The sequence below is a fragment of the Pistacia vera genome, unplaced genomic scaffold, assembly GCF_008641045.1.
Source record: "Pistacia vera cultivar Batoury unplaced genomic scaffold, PisVer_v2 Contig701, whole genome shotgun sequence".
Taxonomy (NCBI): Eukaryota; Viridiplantae; Streptophyta; class Magnoliopsida; order Sapindales; family Anacardiaceae; genus Pistacia; species Pistacia vera.
Window position 1 is genome coordinate 116,253 of NW_022196559.1, and position 17,288 is coordinate 133,540.

Sequence of the window (17,288 nt, forward strand, 5' to 3'; positions counted from 1 at the left end):
GTTGTGGGCATCAACCTGGTGCAACACATGGGTGCTTGCTTGTGCAAGCACACTAGACTAACCCATTAGAGGATTCCACACGAGATAGAAACCTAGTGTCTATGGAATATATCCTCTTACGGATGGTGGTGCATGTGGTCCTTTGACTTGAGATCACCAGAGTGTCGTGTGTAAATATCGATGTAATTTGACACTAGTCTAACGCCATATCTTTTAGGGATTACCAGAACGGTGGTGATTGGTTACATCGAGAAGTACACTATGGCTATGGTGGATCAACAAAGGATTCATCACTCCTGATTACAAGAGATCTTATCTCAGCTAGATATTTGGTTAAAGAACTATGACCTCAAATCCATGGCCACGGTGGAATCGAGTTGGTGCTCGAATTCAATAGTCGTTAGATTCAAAAACCAATTATAGAACATGTCAAGGTAACTTTTGAGGTAGACACTATTTATGTACCTCAAACCTTGATGAGATAAAAGATGATGAAACATATCGAATTGCACAGTAACCATACCGAAGACAAAGTAAGCCTAAATCATTGATTCTTTACTTATAGGGAATCATGATGCCTTACTAGAGGTCAATCTTGATTGGTGTATGAAAACACTAATTGCTAGATGCTTAACTAGTTATTGGGACACTGCAAGCAAACTGAAGAGCGTTTGGGTCACAGACATAGAAGATAGTTAAGTGAGAAACGAAAATAGAAGGACAATCTTGTCCTTGGGCCGAAAAGGGTATTTCGGTAATTTGGGAGTCCAGCGGCATTTTTGTCATTATAGGCGAAAATGACACTTTGGTAATTTTGCTAAGGGGTTGATGCCATTATCCACTTTGTAGAAAAATTGGAATCATATTAATTTTAATTAATATGGAGAATATATATTTTAATTAATTAATTAATTATATATATATATAAACCTATATATTAAATATGATAAATATATATAAATATATATGGATTAAATAAATAGTAATATCTATTTAATTAGAATATGTATTTATATTGGAATTAAATAAATAGGAATATTTATTTAATTAGGAGAATATTTTAGGAGAATATCTTTAAGAGATATTCTATTCCTTTATATCAAGGATTGCAATCCAATTCAAATAAGGATTGTAATCTAATCCAAATAGGAATTAAGGATTTACAATTCTTATTGAACTCTTATTTGGGATTGTCTATATAAAGGATCATTGGGTTTTGTTTTAAAAGAGAAATTATCATAAAGTTAATTTTGCAATTACCTCTTCCAAAAACCCTAGCCGCCATCAACCCTAGAGAGAGAAAATCTCTCTCTAAATTCTGCCACCTCCCTTAAGCCCTCCGATTGATCTAGTAGTCAATCCTAGGGTGATCTTGAGCCAGCCTTTGTGTGGATACCATTGGACTTGATCCTGCATTAGATCGATAGCGAAATACCTGTGAACAGTGTTGGTGAATAGTACTGATGAACAGTGCCGGTGAACAATACTGAAAGTTCTAATCCAGAGAAAGAGCCACCAATGGGAGGTATATCACATAACCTTGTATAGCTGTTTTAATTTATGTTGATTAATTTAGTCGAAATTGTGATCTTGGGTAACGAGATCGTGCCATGGCAAGAAATTTTTGTTGTTATTCCACGCTTGCCACGACATGGTTCCTACAATGGAGAACCCTTGTAATTGGTGCTACCCATAAAATAGGTCTTTGGAGCCAAGAGCTTCAAGCTTTGTAGTTGCTTTTCCACCTTGTCAGCTAGCTTGCATACATCCCCAAATGAAAGATAAGGCTGCAACTCCACTTTGTGAGCTATTTCCCTTTGTAAACCTCCCAAAAATCTAGTGATAGTTTGCTCCTTTTCCTCTGGAATGTCACTCCTCATCATAAGGTCTTCAAATTCCCTTATATACTCCTCTACTTTCCTATCTCCTTGCTTGAGATTGAACAAACTCATGTAGAGATCCTGCTTATAGTTTTCGGGCAAGAACCTCTTTTTCATCATCCTCAAATACCCTTTCAATCTCACTCAACCAATCATTGAAATCATTAGGGTCTAGGCTCCTCAAAATTCGGGTATATCAATCTTAAGTCCCCTATCATCATAAACATTTCTCCTCATTTTTCTCACAACAACACCAAAATCACTAAAGTCACTTAGAAGACTAGTTTCATCTTCATGGGGAGGAGGTTGGTAAACTTGACGCCTAATGTGTGGTGTAAGTCTTCTTGGAGGTGTTTCTTGTTCAGGGATAGGTGGCTCGGTTTCATGGGGTGGTGGTCGGGTTTGAAAGGTTTTTGTAGGTGGTGTGCATGGTGCTATATGAGTCATGAGGATTTGGGCCATCTGGTTCACCCTTCCTTCAAGTTTCTAAAGGTCTTCTTGGCTTTTTAGGAAAGCAACCTCCCAAGGGGGCATTGGGGAAGAGGATCCACTTTTGTTTGACATGAAAATTGGAAAATTAAGCTACTATGAATAGTAACTCTGAGAGTGAATAGTGATTTTTGGATGCCAAAATAGTAATATTTGAGGTGGTAAGGGTAAAAGGGTGAAGTTTGGGCAATTTTGGTTTAGGTGAATACTTAGGGTGTGATTAAGCTAATTAATGTGGATATTTCATCTCATTTCATCCATATGCACAATAATCTACCACCAAAACACACAAGATTCAACCAACTCAACACTAATTCAGCCAAGACAAATTCAATCACTCACAATCTCTTTTAATACCTTAAATCATCAATCCTAACAAGCTAACAATCCCTAAGATCAACCCATCAAAACACTTCACAAATTGAAGCAAAGATTTCACACTCATAAACCAAAACCGAGAATGGGAAAATGGGAACCAAAATGAAAATAACTTACTAGGATAAATGGCCAAGGGACATTCAAGCTTAAAAGAGGCTCCACCGACTTGAATTAATCCACCACCAAGTTTAGGCCGAAACTTGGATAAAGGAAATGCAAGAAGATTCAACTTCCATTGAAATACCATTCATTATATTCATTTGTCTAACTTTACAAAAATGGGAGAGTTGTCTTTATATGGGCATTACAAATAAGGGAATTGCCCTTTACAAATATCTCAAAATATTACACATAATTTAAGGGCTTAATTCTCCACCACAGATTCAAAACATAAGGTCATGCCTATTTAATGCAATAGTACAACCACTCCCTTAATTTTATGATCTATGTATCTAACAACTAATTAACTTAATTAACTTTCATTCACTTGAATCAAATAACATCCCATCATTGGGCTTGGGCCAAATAAACCTTTCTACACTTGATGTGTAATGACTCTCTCTCTAGCTAGTATACTCGTAAAATAAATAGTAAAACTCACTAAATATATATATTACGAAAATATACACGTAGATGAGTATAAAATAATGGGCCCAATTTTTCTTTATATATACAAAACTATACATAGTGTAAATAAATTTCTCAAGAAGCTCGACAGTGTTGGTCGACCCTTCCGCATCTTGACGTTGCAAGCGACCACATCTCATCTACTACCTGCAAAAACATTGAAAACAACGGGTGAGCACTAATTGCTCAGTAAGTAAACCCGTTATGCTACCCTTTTATCTCCGTTGCTCATATTCTGAATTCTTTCCTTACATCACACTTCTCTCTTCTTCTCTGTTCTTTTCTATTCTTTCTCTCTGTTCTTTCTCTATTCTTTTTATGTTCTATCTCTCTGTTCTTTCTCTATTCTTTTTCTGTTCTATCTCTCTATTCTTTCTCTATTCTTGTTTCTCACTTACTAACATGTAAGCACAATTGGAGAAACTAATTCTGAATAATATGAATGCCATGATGCATGTGCATAAATGCATAAAGAATGCAATTTCTTTTTTATTTTCTGTTTCTCTTCTTTCTTTCTATTATGTTCTTTCTTTCTGTGTTATATTCTTTATTTCTTTCTGTTCTGTTCTTTCTTTCTGTGTCCTATTCTTTCTTTCTTTCTATTCTGTTCTTTCTTTCTTTTTGTTCTATTCTGTTCTTTTTTTTTGTGTTCAACTCTTTCTTTCGTTCTATTCTTTCTTTCTTTCTATTTTGTTCTTTCTTTCTGTGTTCTATTCTTTCTTTCTTTTATTTCTTTCTATGCTGATCGAACTCGGTTGAGGCATGGATTCTAAACCCTGGCCATGTGAGTGGGTACAGTCCTCATCTATATGCACTTCTATCGGATTGTACAACTCTTCTTTTTGATTCTGAGACCGCTCACTAAAGGCGGCGTACATGTAGGTAAATTCTGTTAGTACAGTTCTCATCCACATACACTTCTAACGAACTGTACACTTACTTCTTTCTAATTCTGAGGCCGCTCACTGAAGGCGCGTGTATGTGGGACTATTCTTCTCTGTCACTCACGGGTTCCCCATCGCAATAACCTTCTCTTCTCTTATTTTTTTACAATTAATTCTTTTCTTTCTTTTTCTTTATTCTTTACTATTCTCATCCATGTGTTTGTGCATGGAACTATGCTCATTCTTTGCTATTCTTTCTAAATGAAAATGTGAGAATGCATTATGACATATAAAAAATATCATTAGAGAACTAGTATTTTCTACCAACAACATTCCCATACTTGAAATCAATCATAGATTATTAGACTACAAAATATTTTGAGGTAGTCATTCTGCACAGGTCATATTCAAGAAGGCATATCTCGAGTTATACACATCGGATTGCTACGATCTTGGTCTCGTTTTAAAGCTTAGAGAAAGGGCTACAACTTTTATTTAGGTTTCAACCTAGTTTAATCGGTAAGATGCCCAAAAATCACTCAGAAAGTCACGGCTGTGACAGGGAAACCATGGTAACATGTTTTCTCTTAGGATTTTCATTAAACAAATTGCATGCATACTCAAACTCTATTTGGCTACACTTCTACTTATTTCTCAAGCCACCAATATTTGGAGTAAAACTCCATTAAATCAACACTAAACCCGACTAGGAAACTACACTCCATAAAGTCTACTCAAACTCTTTCTAAATTCAACCAAACTTCCATCAATCACCATATAGGCAAAGTCTACATTCTCATGGCTGAATTTTAATTATCTTCATGTATCAATCTCATCAAAACTTCTCAAAAACATAAGCACATACATACATATACAAATCTCTACAAACTTACTCAAATCAAACTTAGGGTTAGATTTACTTACCTTGATCTTGGGTAGTTCCACACTAGAAACTCTCTCTTTGGGTAGATCTTCTCTTCTTCTTAAACCCTAAGCATATAACTATAAGAATTCAACAATTTAAAAATTAATCTCACATCATATTGTAAGAACTCTTACCTTTGGATGCTTAGGATTGAATATCTACCAAAATCTAACCAAAAATCCTCTCAATTGCCTTGGAAATTTGATGAAGAAAATGAGAGAATTTGGAGACGAAAGTGGCGTATGAGGGAGTAGAGAATGATGAATTTTCGAGAATGAACTCTAAATGTCTCATTTATTACTTCTACTTTCCCGTTTTGCCCTTGCATTTTCTATGAAATTTCATCTATGTCCCTTAGTCAATTACAATAATACCCTCATTTTTGTTAACTTCTCCATAAAATTTTATCTCTTTTCACTCCCAATTTTTTCAACTAATTATGAGTGAAAAGACCATTTTACCCATAATAAAATTTTAATGGATTTTCTTCCCACTTGTTCAAGATACCTTTAACAAAATTCAACTAAGAGTATTAGAGAATACGTAAAGCTACGTATCTCGATGTGAGTGTTACATGATGTCCATGGTTTGGGCCATATAATAGGGTTTAAGAAGTGTCTTGGACCTTTAGCAGTTCATAGACAAACTTGTGAACTTCTTTGAGTGATTCGACTAATTGGTGCACACCTTGCAAAGCTGGGGCTTCTTGATTCTCCGATGGAAATTCTTGCGCAACGAAAACTGGCGTGGAATCTCTTCAAGATTAGTGTGGGAGATTAGTATTACTCTTCTAATAATTAGTGAATGTCCAATCTAATAGTATCCTGGTTCCAAAAGTAGCCTTACAATGATTGTAAATATCTAGTGTTATCGTGGCATGTTTAGAGACGAGTCACGAGTGAGTGTTTGTGAAGGTGTGATAATGACTTGGTCTGTATCCAGTGCACCACTACGTCAGATTCACAAATCATTCGCAATCCCAACTTATTGTTTGTTCATTGGCCACACACACAACACAAAGCTTACCTTGCCAAATATTCCCAGAAAATGCTTCTCTTTTTCTTCTCTCTGCTCTGTGGTAAGTTTTCAAATCTTTATTTTCTCTAGTTTAATTGATTTTTTATTTCTATTGTTTTAAGACCCAGATTGTGTTTTAGTTAAAATCCATGGATACCTTACTAAAAACACATAACAAACTTGAATTCTTGCCCCAACTTCACGGGGTTTCTGATAAATCCTGTAGTTTAAGCTCTTCAAAGATTCAGAGTCCAGAGTTTAGGTTTGTTCTTAAGAAATATCATCTCAAGAGGATTAGTAGTAGTAAGTGTCGTGTAAAGGCCGGTAGTAGTACTCTTTTGGAGCTTGTTCCTGGAACCAAGAAGGAAAATCTTGAGTTTGAGCTTCCCATGTATGACCCTTCAAAGGGTCTTGTTGTGGACTTGGCTGTTGTAGGTGGTGGCCCAGCTGGGCTTGCTGTTGCCCAGCAAGTTTCTGAGGCAGGGCTTTCTGTTTGCTCAATTGACCCCTCTCCCAAATTGATTTGGCCCAATAATTATGGTGTTTGGGTTGATGAATTTGGAGCCATGGATTTGCTTGATTGCCTTGACACCACCTGGTCCGGCGCTGTTGTTTACATTGATAACGGTGTGAAGAAGGATCTTGATAGACCTTATGGGAGGGTTAATAGAAAGCAGCTCAAGTCTAAAATGCTGCGAAAATGCATATCCAATGGTGTTAAGTTTCACCAAGCTAAAGTTATTAAGGTTATTCATGAAGAGTCCAAATCCTTATTGATTTGCAATGATGGTGTTACAATTCAGGCTGCTGTGGTTCTTGATGCAACTGGGTTTTCTAGGTGCCTTGTTCAGTATGATAAGCCCTATAATCCAGGTTACCAAGTGGCATATGGAATTTTGGCTGAAGTAGAAGAGCACCCATTTGACGTAGATAAGATGCTTTTTATGGACTGGAGAGATTCACATCTAGACAGCAATTTGGAGCTAAAAGAAGCTAATAGTAAAATTCCGACTTTTCTTTATGCAATGCCCTTTTCATCAAACAGGATATTTCTTGAGGAAACTTCACTTGTAGCACGGCCTGGAGTGCCCATGAAAGATATCCAGGAAAGACTGGCGGCTAGATTAAGGCACTTAGGCATTAAAGTGAAGAGCATTGAAGAGGATGAGCATTGTGTCATTCCCATGGGTGGACCTCTCCCAGTGCTTCCTCAAAGAGTGGTTGGAATAGGTGGTACTGCTGGCATGGTGCACCCTTCGACTGGGTATATGGTGGCAAGGACTTTAGCAGCAGCCCCTATTGTTGCAAACGCTATAGTACGGTGCCTTGATTCTGATAGAAGCCTTTCAGGAAATGAGTTGTCAGCTGATGTTTGGAAAGATTTATGGCCCATACAAAGGAGGAGACAGAGGGAATTCTTCTGTTTTGGTATGGATATACTGCTGAAGCTTGATTTACAAGGCACTAGAATGTTTTTTGACGCATTTTTTGATTTGGAACCGCATTATTGGCATGGTTTCTTGTCATCAAGACTGTTTCTTCCAGAACTTATAGTTTTTGGGCTTTCTCTATTCTCGCATGCCTCTAATACTTGTAGGATGGAGATCATGGCGAAGGGAACTCTTCCTTTGGTTAACATGATCAACAACTTGGTACAGGATAGAGATTAATATGACCACAATATTTATTCGTGATATGCTTAATGTGTTGATGTATCTGCATCTAATAGTTTACTTACCCTTTCCCTAATTGTCAATAAAACACCTCAAATTTGTTGTTATGTTTTTAACTTATTAAATGAGCAACAAATGTTTGCAATGTAATATTTGTTGATGCCATGCATTTTTATAGAAGTTTCATTCTTTCATTTGTTGATTAAATTTTTTGTTCAGGAAGCTGAAAATCATTTGAGTAGACAATTTTAGGTAGATAGTATGTAGATAAAAAGAATGCATTCCAATGGAGACTTGAGTGAGACCGTTGTCATGACTGCCTCAAATGCACCAAAAGACATTCTTTTTATTCATAGATTGTAAGCCTGCAGTCCATTTCAGCTCTATATTTGAAGGATGATCTCCAGATTTATTTAACCTGAAATTATTGAACAAGCTTGATATATTTGAAGAATTATATCCCAATTTTATGCACTAAATGAGTATAAATGGCAAGTTTTTCAGCTGCTTAGTAAAAAATTTTATCATTGTTTCACTGAAACTGGTTCTGCATCTGAGGATTGTGGTTTTCTTTTATTAAAGAACTTTTGGAATTCAATACTAAACAAATTTTTTAGTCTAATTTTTTTAAGGTCTGCTGTGAAAGTTTACGAATTTAATTTTTACTTAATTAATTTAATTTTTTAAATAATTACTATTGTCAGTTTAAATTAGTTGTAAATCTATGAAATAGTAATGGAGTGAAGGATGGATTGAGGAGTTGAAAAACCAAGGGGTCTTAAGCGAAGTTGTAACAAAGGCAAGGGGTGACCAAAAACTCATACCGCCCCACCCCCCTCCCCCCCCCCCCAAAAAAAAAAAAAAAAAAATCTATCATATAGTAACATATTGTTATTTAATTAAAAGCTTATACATTAAAGTAATATTAAACAATATTATGTAACATCCTTAACCTGCTCTCACATACAAAGAGATTGTATCACACCTCCTGTCTCCATCGATTATTAGGGGAAATCCTTAACCAATCAAGGGTGATGAATATGTAAAAGTAAAAGTACAAGTCAATGCATAATTATGATTTAAATAATTAAATAAAATAATAAATATCTAACTAATAATATTACTTAACCAATAAAATCAGATAACATAATTACACTTTTTTACTCTGATAAATTTTCGAAGGAAAAATATTATTGGAACCATAATGGTAAAATCTTTTATGACAATATTTTTCTCTCTTCAAAGGTAAAATAAAATGAAAAATACCCTAATTTTTTTTTTAAATTGAATCTACCCTGTTCCATTTTTCCTTCTTCCTCTCCAACACAAATCTCCAATTTTCATATAGAACGATACCCAAGCCAACCAATTTCACTTTCTGCAAAAACTCTACTTCAGATACTCAATTGACCTTGAGGGAATTGGCCATGATGTGTCACGACCCAATCTAACCGTGGGCCCGGCTGGAGATCAACAAACACCAACTCTCATACCATTCTACTCAGTACTGTCTCCCCCCTTAAGGGATTTCTTTCGCCTCCCCCACCACTTGAACCCAAGACCAAGGGGCTATAGTCATTGGGAGCTAGCCTGATGTACTCACTATGCTCCCCAATTGACTATAGCCTATTGGTCTTAGGTTCCAGTGGTGGGGAGGCAAAGAAATCTCTTTAGGGGGGGGGGGGGGGGTTTACAGTACCAAGTAAGTCACGCAGAGTGGGCCAAGGCCCGGCCGTGCCTCCATAAGATGGGGCCGTGACACGATGTGAAGTGGATTAACAACAAGCATCCATAAATAAGTGAAATTGATTAAATAAGAAAACAAAAGATAATTTTTAAAGTGATTTGACAAGTTCAATCAAGTCTACATCCACTATTATTTTATGAATAAATGTTATAAAAATTAATTTTATAACATTTAGAAAATGCAAGGAATACTTATTTACAACATTTTTTAAAACTTTGGTAGCACTTTTAAATGTTATTAAAAACTTTTCTACAACATTTGAACAACGTTATGAAAAACCTATCTACAACATTTAAAAAATGTTATAGATTTGTTATTTATAACATTTTAAGGATGTTACAAAAAGCTAACCTATAACAGTTTTAGAGTATAAGCTAAAATCATTTGTAGCCATGAATAAGTGTTATAATATACTCAACAGTAGCATTTTGTTATACTTATTGAAAGTTCATTTATAACTTTCAATAAGTGCAACAAAATAATTAGCAATAACATACAAAAAGTGATACTAAAGCCTCATTTTTTAGTAACACGAGCTGTAATAGCATACTTATTAATGCTACCATTTGCCTTTGGTAACACTTTTTGCATGTTACCGTAGGTCATTTTTGTTGTAGTGAGTGAAAGCGAATCCATCACACATATTGAAGAAGCCTCCAACGAAGGTATCGTATTCAATCGTGTATGGTTTTATTTTATTGTAATTTGCACAATTAAATGAATAATCATGGAAGGATCATTTGGGGTTTGTGTCAATTTCAAGAAATTTTAAATTCCACTGCATCCTTGATTCAATTAACACCTAACAATTCTATAGGCTCATAGGACTTATTGTTAGGATAGGTGCACTAGAACCAATACTATTAGACACTTGTAATATTATATTGAATATCAATATAAGACATAAATTCTATATCATAGCATTCATTTATATATTCGTGCATAAATTGATATATGTCCTTAGAAAGGTTGAACTGTGACAAGAGAATTAAGTGTTTTAAATCTTAATTGTGAGAACCCTATGATTGCAAATGGTGGTCATTCTAAAACTGTCTGTAGCCCCAGTATTGGCACAGATTATACGGTAAAGTCATCATAGCGTCGAACGACCCTACCAAAAGGTAGTGACAATTCTTACATGTCAAGGTTGTTAGGTGACAACCTGGTGCAGTGCATGGCTACTTGTTTATGACAAGTTCATTTGACTGACCCATTAAAGGATTCCATACAAGATGGTAAACCCAATGTTTCTAGAATATATTCTTTAACAGATGGTGGTGCATGTGACCCTTGGACTTGAGACCACCAGAGCGCTGTGTGTAATTATTGATGTAATTTGACACGAGTCTATCGTAGTACTATTCAGGGTTATCAGTACGGTAGTCGTTAGTTGCATTGAGAAGTACACTATGGCTATGATAGATCAACAAAGGATTCATCACTCCTGGTTACAGGAGAAATTATATCGTTGAGATATTCTGTTAGTAATTACGATTGCAAAATCTATGGCCATAATGGAATCGAGTCTGTGCTCGAATCCAATTTTACATGGTCGTTGATTCGATAATCGAATATAAACATATCAAGGCAAATTGATTAAAGTTGACACTACTTCTGTACCCTAAACCTTGATGAGATAAATGATGATGCAATGATTTGAATTGCGCAATAATCATACTATTGAAAGGTAGCAACTCCTCTGAATCTTTATTTGTTGGATAATTATGATGTCTTGCTAAAGGCCAATCTTGATTGGTATACAGAACACTAATTAGTTGATGCTTGATTATGGATCCAATCACTGCCAACAAAATAAAGAGCCTAGGAGTCAAACACGTTAAAAGCAGTTTAAGAAGAAAAATGAAATGAAGGGTTTTTTCGTCTTTTTAACGAAAAGGGCATTTTGGTAATTTTTCTATGTAATTAAGTTCATTGAGGTCGTTGCCAACATTCAATATTTATATTGAAGTTAATTTAGATAAATTGTAATTATATTAATATTAATATAAAACATTAATATTAATATGGAATATATTTAATTTATTTAAATGTATTTTAAATCCCATAAATTAAATATATGAATAAATATATTTATATTTATTTAGATTACATTTTTAGATTATATGAATAAATATATTGAGTTTTGAAGAAACCCTAAAACTGGTGGAAATTGTTGGGGCTGTGTGTTGCTGTGTGCAGCCACTGTCCATAGTTGCGCGTTATCATGTGGAGCCCTCTGATCTAGGTTGTGCATCACCATGCGTAGCCATTGTCCCAAGGTTGCGTGTGGTCACGCGTAGGCTTCTATTGAAGTTGCGTGCGCAGCCACCTGACCTAGTGTAACGACCCGATTGCTTCCCTTCGGACTCGTTCGGCCTTAGGTGCTAATCTCTCGACGATTGCCCTAAGTCAGCCTTGCTTGCTCACGCTCTTAGCCCTGTAAGTAAGAAAACACTCACACAAACTCACAAGAGATGCTAGAAGAGAACTCTTTACTAATTGAGAGAACTTTACAATTCTTGGATGGTTTGGCCAAATGAAGGCCTCCCCATTTTATAGTAGTTGGAGTTTACAATGGACGGTCTAGATCTCCCAAAATCAACAGTGGAGATTAGCTAACTCCAAACTACCACTTACCAACTACTATCTACCAACTACCATATTAATTACAATATCCTAGCATATACAAGAGTAATCTGGAAGCTTCTAGAATGTCTGGGTGACGCACACCAAGTGTTTGATGAAATGCTTGAGAGGCGTCACATTCTCCCCCACCTAATCCAGAGACGTCCTTGTCGACTCTTCGTGGAATTCTTGGACCTTATCTTTGAATTGCCACAATGCATCTTCGAGTTCCCAACTAGCTTCACTCTTTGGTAGCCCCTTCCATTTGACAAAGTATTCTCGACTTGGAGAGTGGCCCTTTTGTCGAATGACCCGATCGGCTAACACACACTCCACCTCCTTGTCATAGAACTTGGTGTTGCCAAATAGTGCTCGTTTTGATTCTCCCCTTTCCGGATCTTCCGCATCTTCATGGTATGGCTTCAAACAACTCACATGGAAGATCGGATGAAGTCTCGACCAAGAGGGTAACTCAAGCTTGTAGGATACATTACCAACCCTCTTGATTATGGGAAATGTCCCTTCATATCTTCAGACAAGGGCTTTGTGTAGTGGCCGGGTGGACTTGTGTTGTGATGGGAGGATTTTGACAAGTACTAGATCTCCCACATTGTACTCCACATGCCTCCGCTTCTTATCTGCCCACTTCTTCATTTTCTTGGTTGCTTTGTCAAGGTATGCTCGTGTGATGTCGGCTTGCTCATGCCATGACTTAGCAACTTTGAAGGCCGCGGGACTGTTCCCCTTATAACTTGTACCCAAGGTGTGCAGCGTGAGCGGTTGTTGGCCCATCACCATTTCAAATGGGCTCTTGTTGGTGGCTTCACTCCTCTGCAAGTTGTATGAAAATTGGGCTACATCGATCAACTTTGCCCAATCAAGTTGGTTGGCGCTCACAAAGTGTCGTAGATAAATCTCTAGCAAAGTATTTACTCTCTCGGTCTGCCTATCGGTTTGAGGGTGAAAGCTTGTAGAAAAGTGTAATGCCGACCCCATGAGTTTGAACAACTCGGTTCAAAATCTCTCGGTAAACCGACTGTCCCGATCGCTGATGATAGACTTCGGAAGACCCCAATACTTCACCACATGCTTGAAGAAGAGCTTGGCCATGTCTTCCGCTGTACATTCCTTTGGTGCAGGGATGAAGGTAGCATACTTTGATAACCTATCCACCACAACAATAATGGTAGTAAACCCCTCGGATTTCGATAGGCACACTATGAAATCCATTGAGATGCTCTCCCATGGTCGACTCGATGTGGGCAACAGTTCCAGTAATCTAGCGGGGCTTCAGTGTTCGACCTTATCTTGTTGACACACAAGACAAGTTCTCACAAACTCTTCCACATCGTCCCGCATTTGTGGCCAATAGTAGGCTACTTCTAATAGTGCTCAGGTGCGCCTTTGTCCGGGATGTCCGGCCCATTTGGCGTCATGACACTCCTTGATCAAGTTCCTCTGTAAATTTCCCCACTTCGAAACATACACCCTTCTCCCTTTGGTGTACAGGAGGCCATCTTCTACTCAAAAGCGCTTGGTCTTGCCATCTCGAGCTAAGGAAATGAGTTGCTTGGCCAATGCGTCATGATTGAGACCCTCCCTTATAAGCTTGAGAAGATCCCCTTGTATCTTGCTTATGGCTGCAAACTCAGCCTTCTGACTCAATGCATCCGTTACTAAGTTGGCTTTTCCGGGCTTGTACTCTAACACATAGTCGAACTCGGCCAAGAAATCTTGCCATTTAGCTTGCTTGGGGCTGAGTTTCTTCTGACTCTGGAAATAACTTGTTGCCACATTGTCCGTCTTTACTAAGAATTTGGACCCAAGTAAGTAATGTCACCAAGTGCGTAGACAATGCACCACGGTTGTCATCTCTTTCTCTTGCACCGTGTATCGCCGCTCCGTATCATTGAGCTTCCGGCTCTCAAAGGCTATGGGATGTTCCTCCTGCATTAACACACATCCAATAGCAAAATCGCATGCGTCAGTATGTACCTCAAATGGTCGGGCATGGTTGGGCAATGCTAACACTGGCTCCACCATGATAGCCCTTTTCAAGGTGTCAAAGGCATGTTGGCGATCAACCGTCCACTCCCATTTTATGGCCTTCTTAAGCAAATCCGTGAGTGGTGCAGCAATAGTGGAATAGCCTTTGATGAATCTCCGATAATAGTTGACGGGGCCCAAGAAAGAGCGTAACTTGGTAACCTTTGTTGGAGCTTCCCACTTTGCAATAGCCTTCACCTTGGCTTTGTCCATGATGAGCTTCCTATCCATGATCTTGTGGCCGACGAATTCTACTTCCGGCTTGGCAAATGAACACTTCTCTTGCTTGACATATAGCTTATTTTCTTGCAACACTCGGAAAACTGTACACAAGTGCTCGGCATGCTCCTCAAGAGTGTTGCTGTACACCACAATGTCGTCGAGATAAAACACCACGAACCGATCAAGATATGGATGGAAGATGTGGTTTATGAGGGTGCAAAATGTGGCAAGGGCGTTGGTGAGACCGAATGGCATGACTTTGAATTCAAAGGCTCCGTAACGTGTCACACATGCGGTCTTCGGCTCATCCTCTTCCGCAATCCGCACTTGGTAATACCCCGATCTCAAATCAAGCTTTGAAAAGTACTTGGCCTGTCCAAGTTGATCAAACAAATCAGCAATTAGTGGAATGGGATACTTGTTTTTGATGGTTACCTTATTGAGTGCCCGATAGTCGATGCAAAGGCGAAGTGACCCATCATGCTTCTTTTGAAAGAGAATCGGGGCTCTGTATGGTGCTTTCGAAGGCTTGATAAATCCGGCCTCTAAGAGTTCTTTGAGTTGTCTCCGCAACTTGTCTAACTCTGGTGGCGACATCCGATATGGAGCTTTGGCTGGTGGTTTGGCTCCCAGCTCTAGCTCGATCTTATAGTCCACCTCCCTCCTAGGTGGTAGGCATTTTGGCAGCTCGGATGGCATGACATCCTTGTATTCTTCAAGGACTTGGTATATTTCCCCCGGTACCGGCTCCATGTTTTCCACACCTCCCTCATCTTCCAACTCATGCACCATGGCGAGAAAGGTCTCTTCCTTTTGCTTAAGTCCCTTCTCAATTTGCATTGCGAAGAGGTGGTTGCTTGGTGCGGCCTTGCTCACTGTCGGAACCATATACGGGACTCCCTCAAGGATGCACATGGAGTTGTATCACGGTAGGGGCATCGTATTGAATTGCCTGAGAAACTCCATGCCAAGAACAAGGTTAAAATCATCTAAAGGTGCAACAAAAAATGATACCTTGCCGCTCCATGTGCCAAGATGTAGCTCAACATTCCGAGCCACGCCCCCAAGTGGTTTAGCTTCAGCATTTACCGCCTTGAGCCATCCGTCTGATTTCTCCACCTTGAGGCCTAATCGTCTCGCCTCGCTATCCTTGAAGAAGTTGTGGGAAGCACCCGTGTCCAATAAGGCTTGAACTTTCTTCCCGTTGATGGTGGCTTCGACATGCATGAAGCACTTATCTTGAACTTTTGGTTGTGCGGACTTTACCTTCAAGACATTAAGAAGTTGGAGGCATCCCATGTTGGCAGTCTCGGATGCGGATGTCTCAGGTTGTTTCTCTTCGAACATGGCATTGAAGGCCTTGCGCTTGGGGCAGTCACAGATCTAATGGTCCCCATCACAAAGATAACAATTCTCACGGTGCTTGTATTCCTTCTTGCCATCCTTCCACCATTCTTTCTCGGTGAGATGATTTGTCTCCCTTTTCTCGGTGAGATGATTTGTCTCCCTTTCCTCCCCCACCTTTGCCGTGATCGGACTTGCCATCCTTCTTCAGCTTAGATGTTTCTCCCTTGCGGAACTCAACAAGAGTGTCGGCTTTGGTAAGGGCTGTAGAGATGTTGGTAACTTGACGCCTTTGGAGTTCCCTTTGTGCCCAGGGTTGGAGCCCCTCCATAAAGTTGAATAGCAAATCCTCTGAGTTCATATTATCAACTTGAAGCATAAGTTTAGAGAACTCATCCACATACCTGGAAATAGGCCCCATGTGTTTGAGCTCCCGCATCTTTTTTCGTGCCTCGTATGCTATGTTGCCCGGATAGAATTGCTTTTTGATTTCACACTTGAGCAACTCCCAAGTGTTGATGATGCATGTGCCTTGCACAATCTCAGCATGCTTCCGTTGCCACCACGTAATTGCATGGTCCTCAAGATACCCGGTTGCAATGTTCACCCTCTCTTGCTCACTTTGGACATTAGTAGCTTTGAAGTACCTCTCCATGGACCATAGAAAGTTCTCCAGCTCTTGGGCATCCCGCTTTCCCCCATACTTCCGCGGTCTTGGAACTTCGACCCTTGCGGGAGATGTGGCATTGGTGACGACCCCGTTTGCCACCGCCCTCTTGCAAAATGCCCAGTGGCCCTTGCTTTCCTCTAGACCCGATCGAAGCTCTTCCACTTGAGCTTGTAATGTCCTGAGAGAGTCCAACACCACCGCTTGGAACTCCTCAAAAGCTTGGTGCTTATCAACAACATGTTGGCGAATCTCTCCCATGGTTTCGACCATGCTTTCAACATCGTCCATCTTTTGATCGAGGACGTCGAGGTGTTCCTTCACTTCGGCAACATTCACCTCGTTGCGTATCACCCACGCTTCCATTGAGGCTATCACATCCACGGACTTGTCCTTCCCTCCTCGAGAGTTCTTCTTGGAAGAGTTGGGGTTAGGATTGGCTTCCCTCCCCCTTTGCTCATCATGGCAACCTTCGGACGACATCTTGAACTAAGAATCTTCCTGCTCTGATACCAAATGTAGCGACCCGATTGCTTCCCTTCAGACTCGTTCGGCCTTAGGTGCTAATCTCCCGACAATTGCCCTAAGTCAGCCTTGCTTGCTCTGCAAGTAAGAAAACACTCACACAAACTCACAAGAGATGCTAGAAGAGAACTCTTTACTAATTGAGAGAACTTTACAATTCTTGGATGTTTGGCCAAATGAAGGCCTCCCCCTTTTATAGTAGTTGGAGTTTACAATGGACGGTCTAGATCTCCCGAAAT

The 17,288-nt window shown here is 39.0% G+C and overlaps 1 protein-coding gene across 1 annotated transcript; it reads left to right on the forward strand.

The window, feature by feature from the left end:
* The first annotated feature begins 6,109 nt into the window (after window positions 1-6,109).
* On the forward strand, window positions 6,110-8,034 carry LOC116114181 (lycopene beta cyclase, chloroplastic/chromoplastic-like). The gene has a single exon (XM_031400339.1). The coding sequence runs from the start codon at window positions 6,350-6,352 to the stop codon at window positions 7,868-7,870; it is 1,521 nt and encodes a 506-aa protein (XP_031256199.1). The 5' UTR covers window positions 6,110-6,349; the 3' UTR covers window positions 7,871-8,034.
* The last annotated feature ends 9,254 nt before the right edge of the window (window positions 8,035-17,288 follow it).

What these genes read in the sequence shown, in the direction of transcription:
- LOC116114181 (XM_031400339.1), top strand. Translation starts at nt 6,350, where the DNA reads ATGGATACCTTACTAAAAACACATAACAAACTTGAATTCTTGCCCCAA.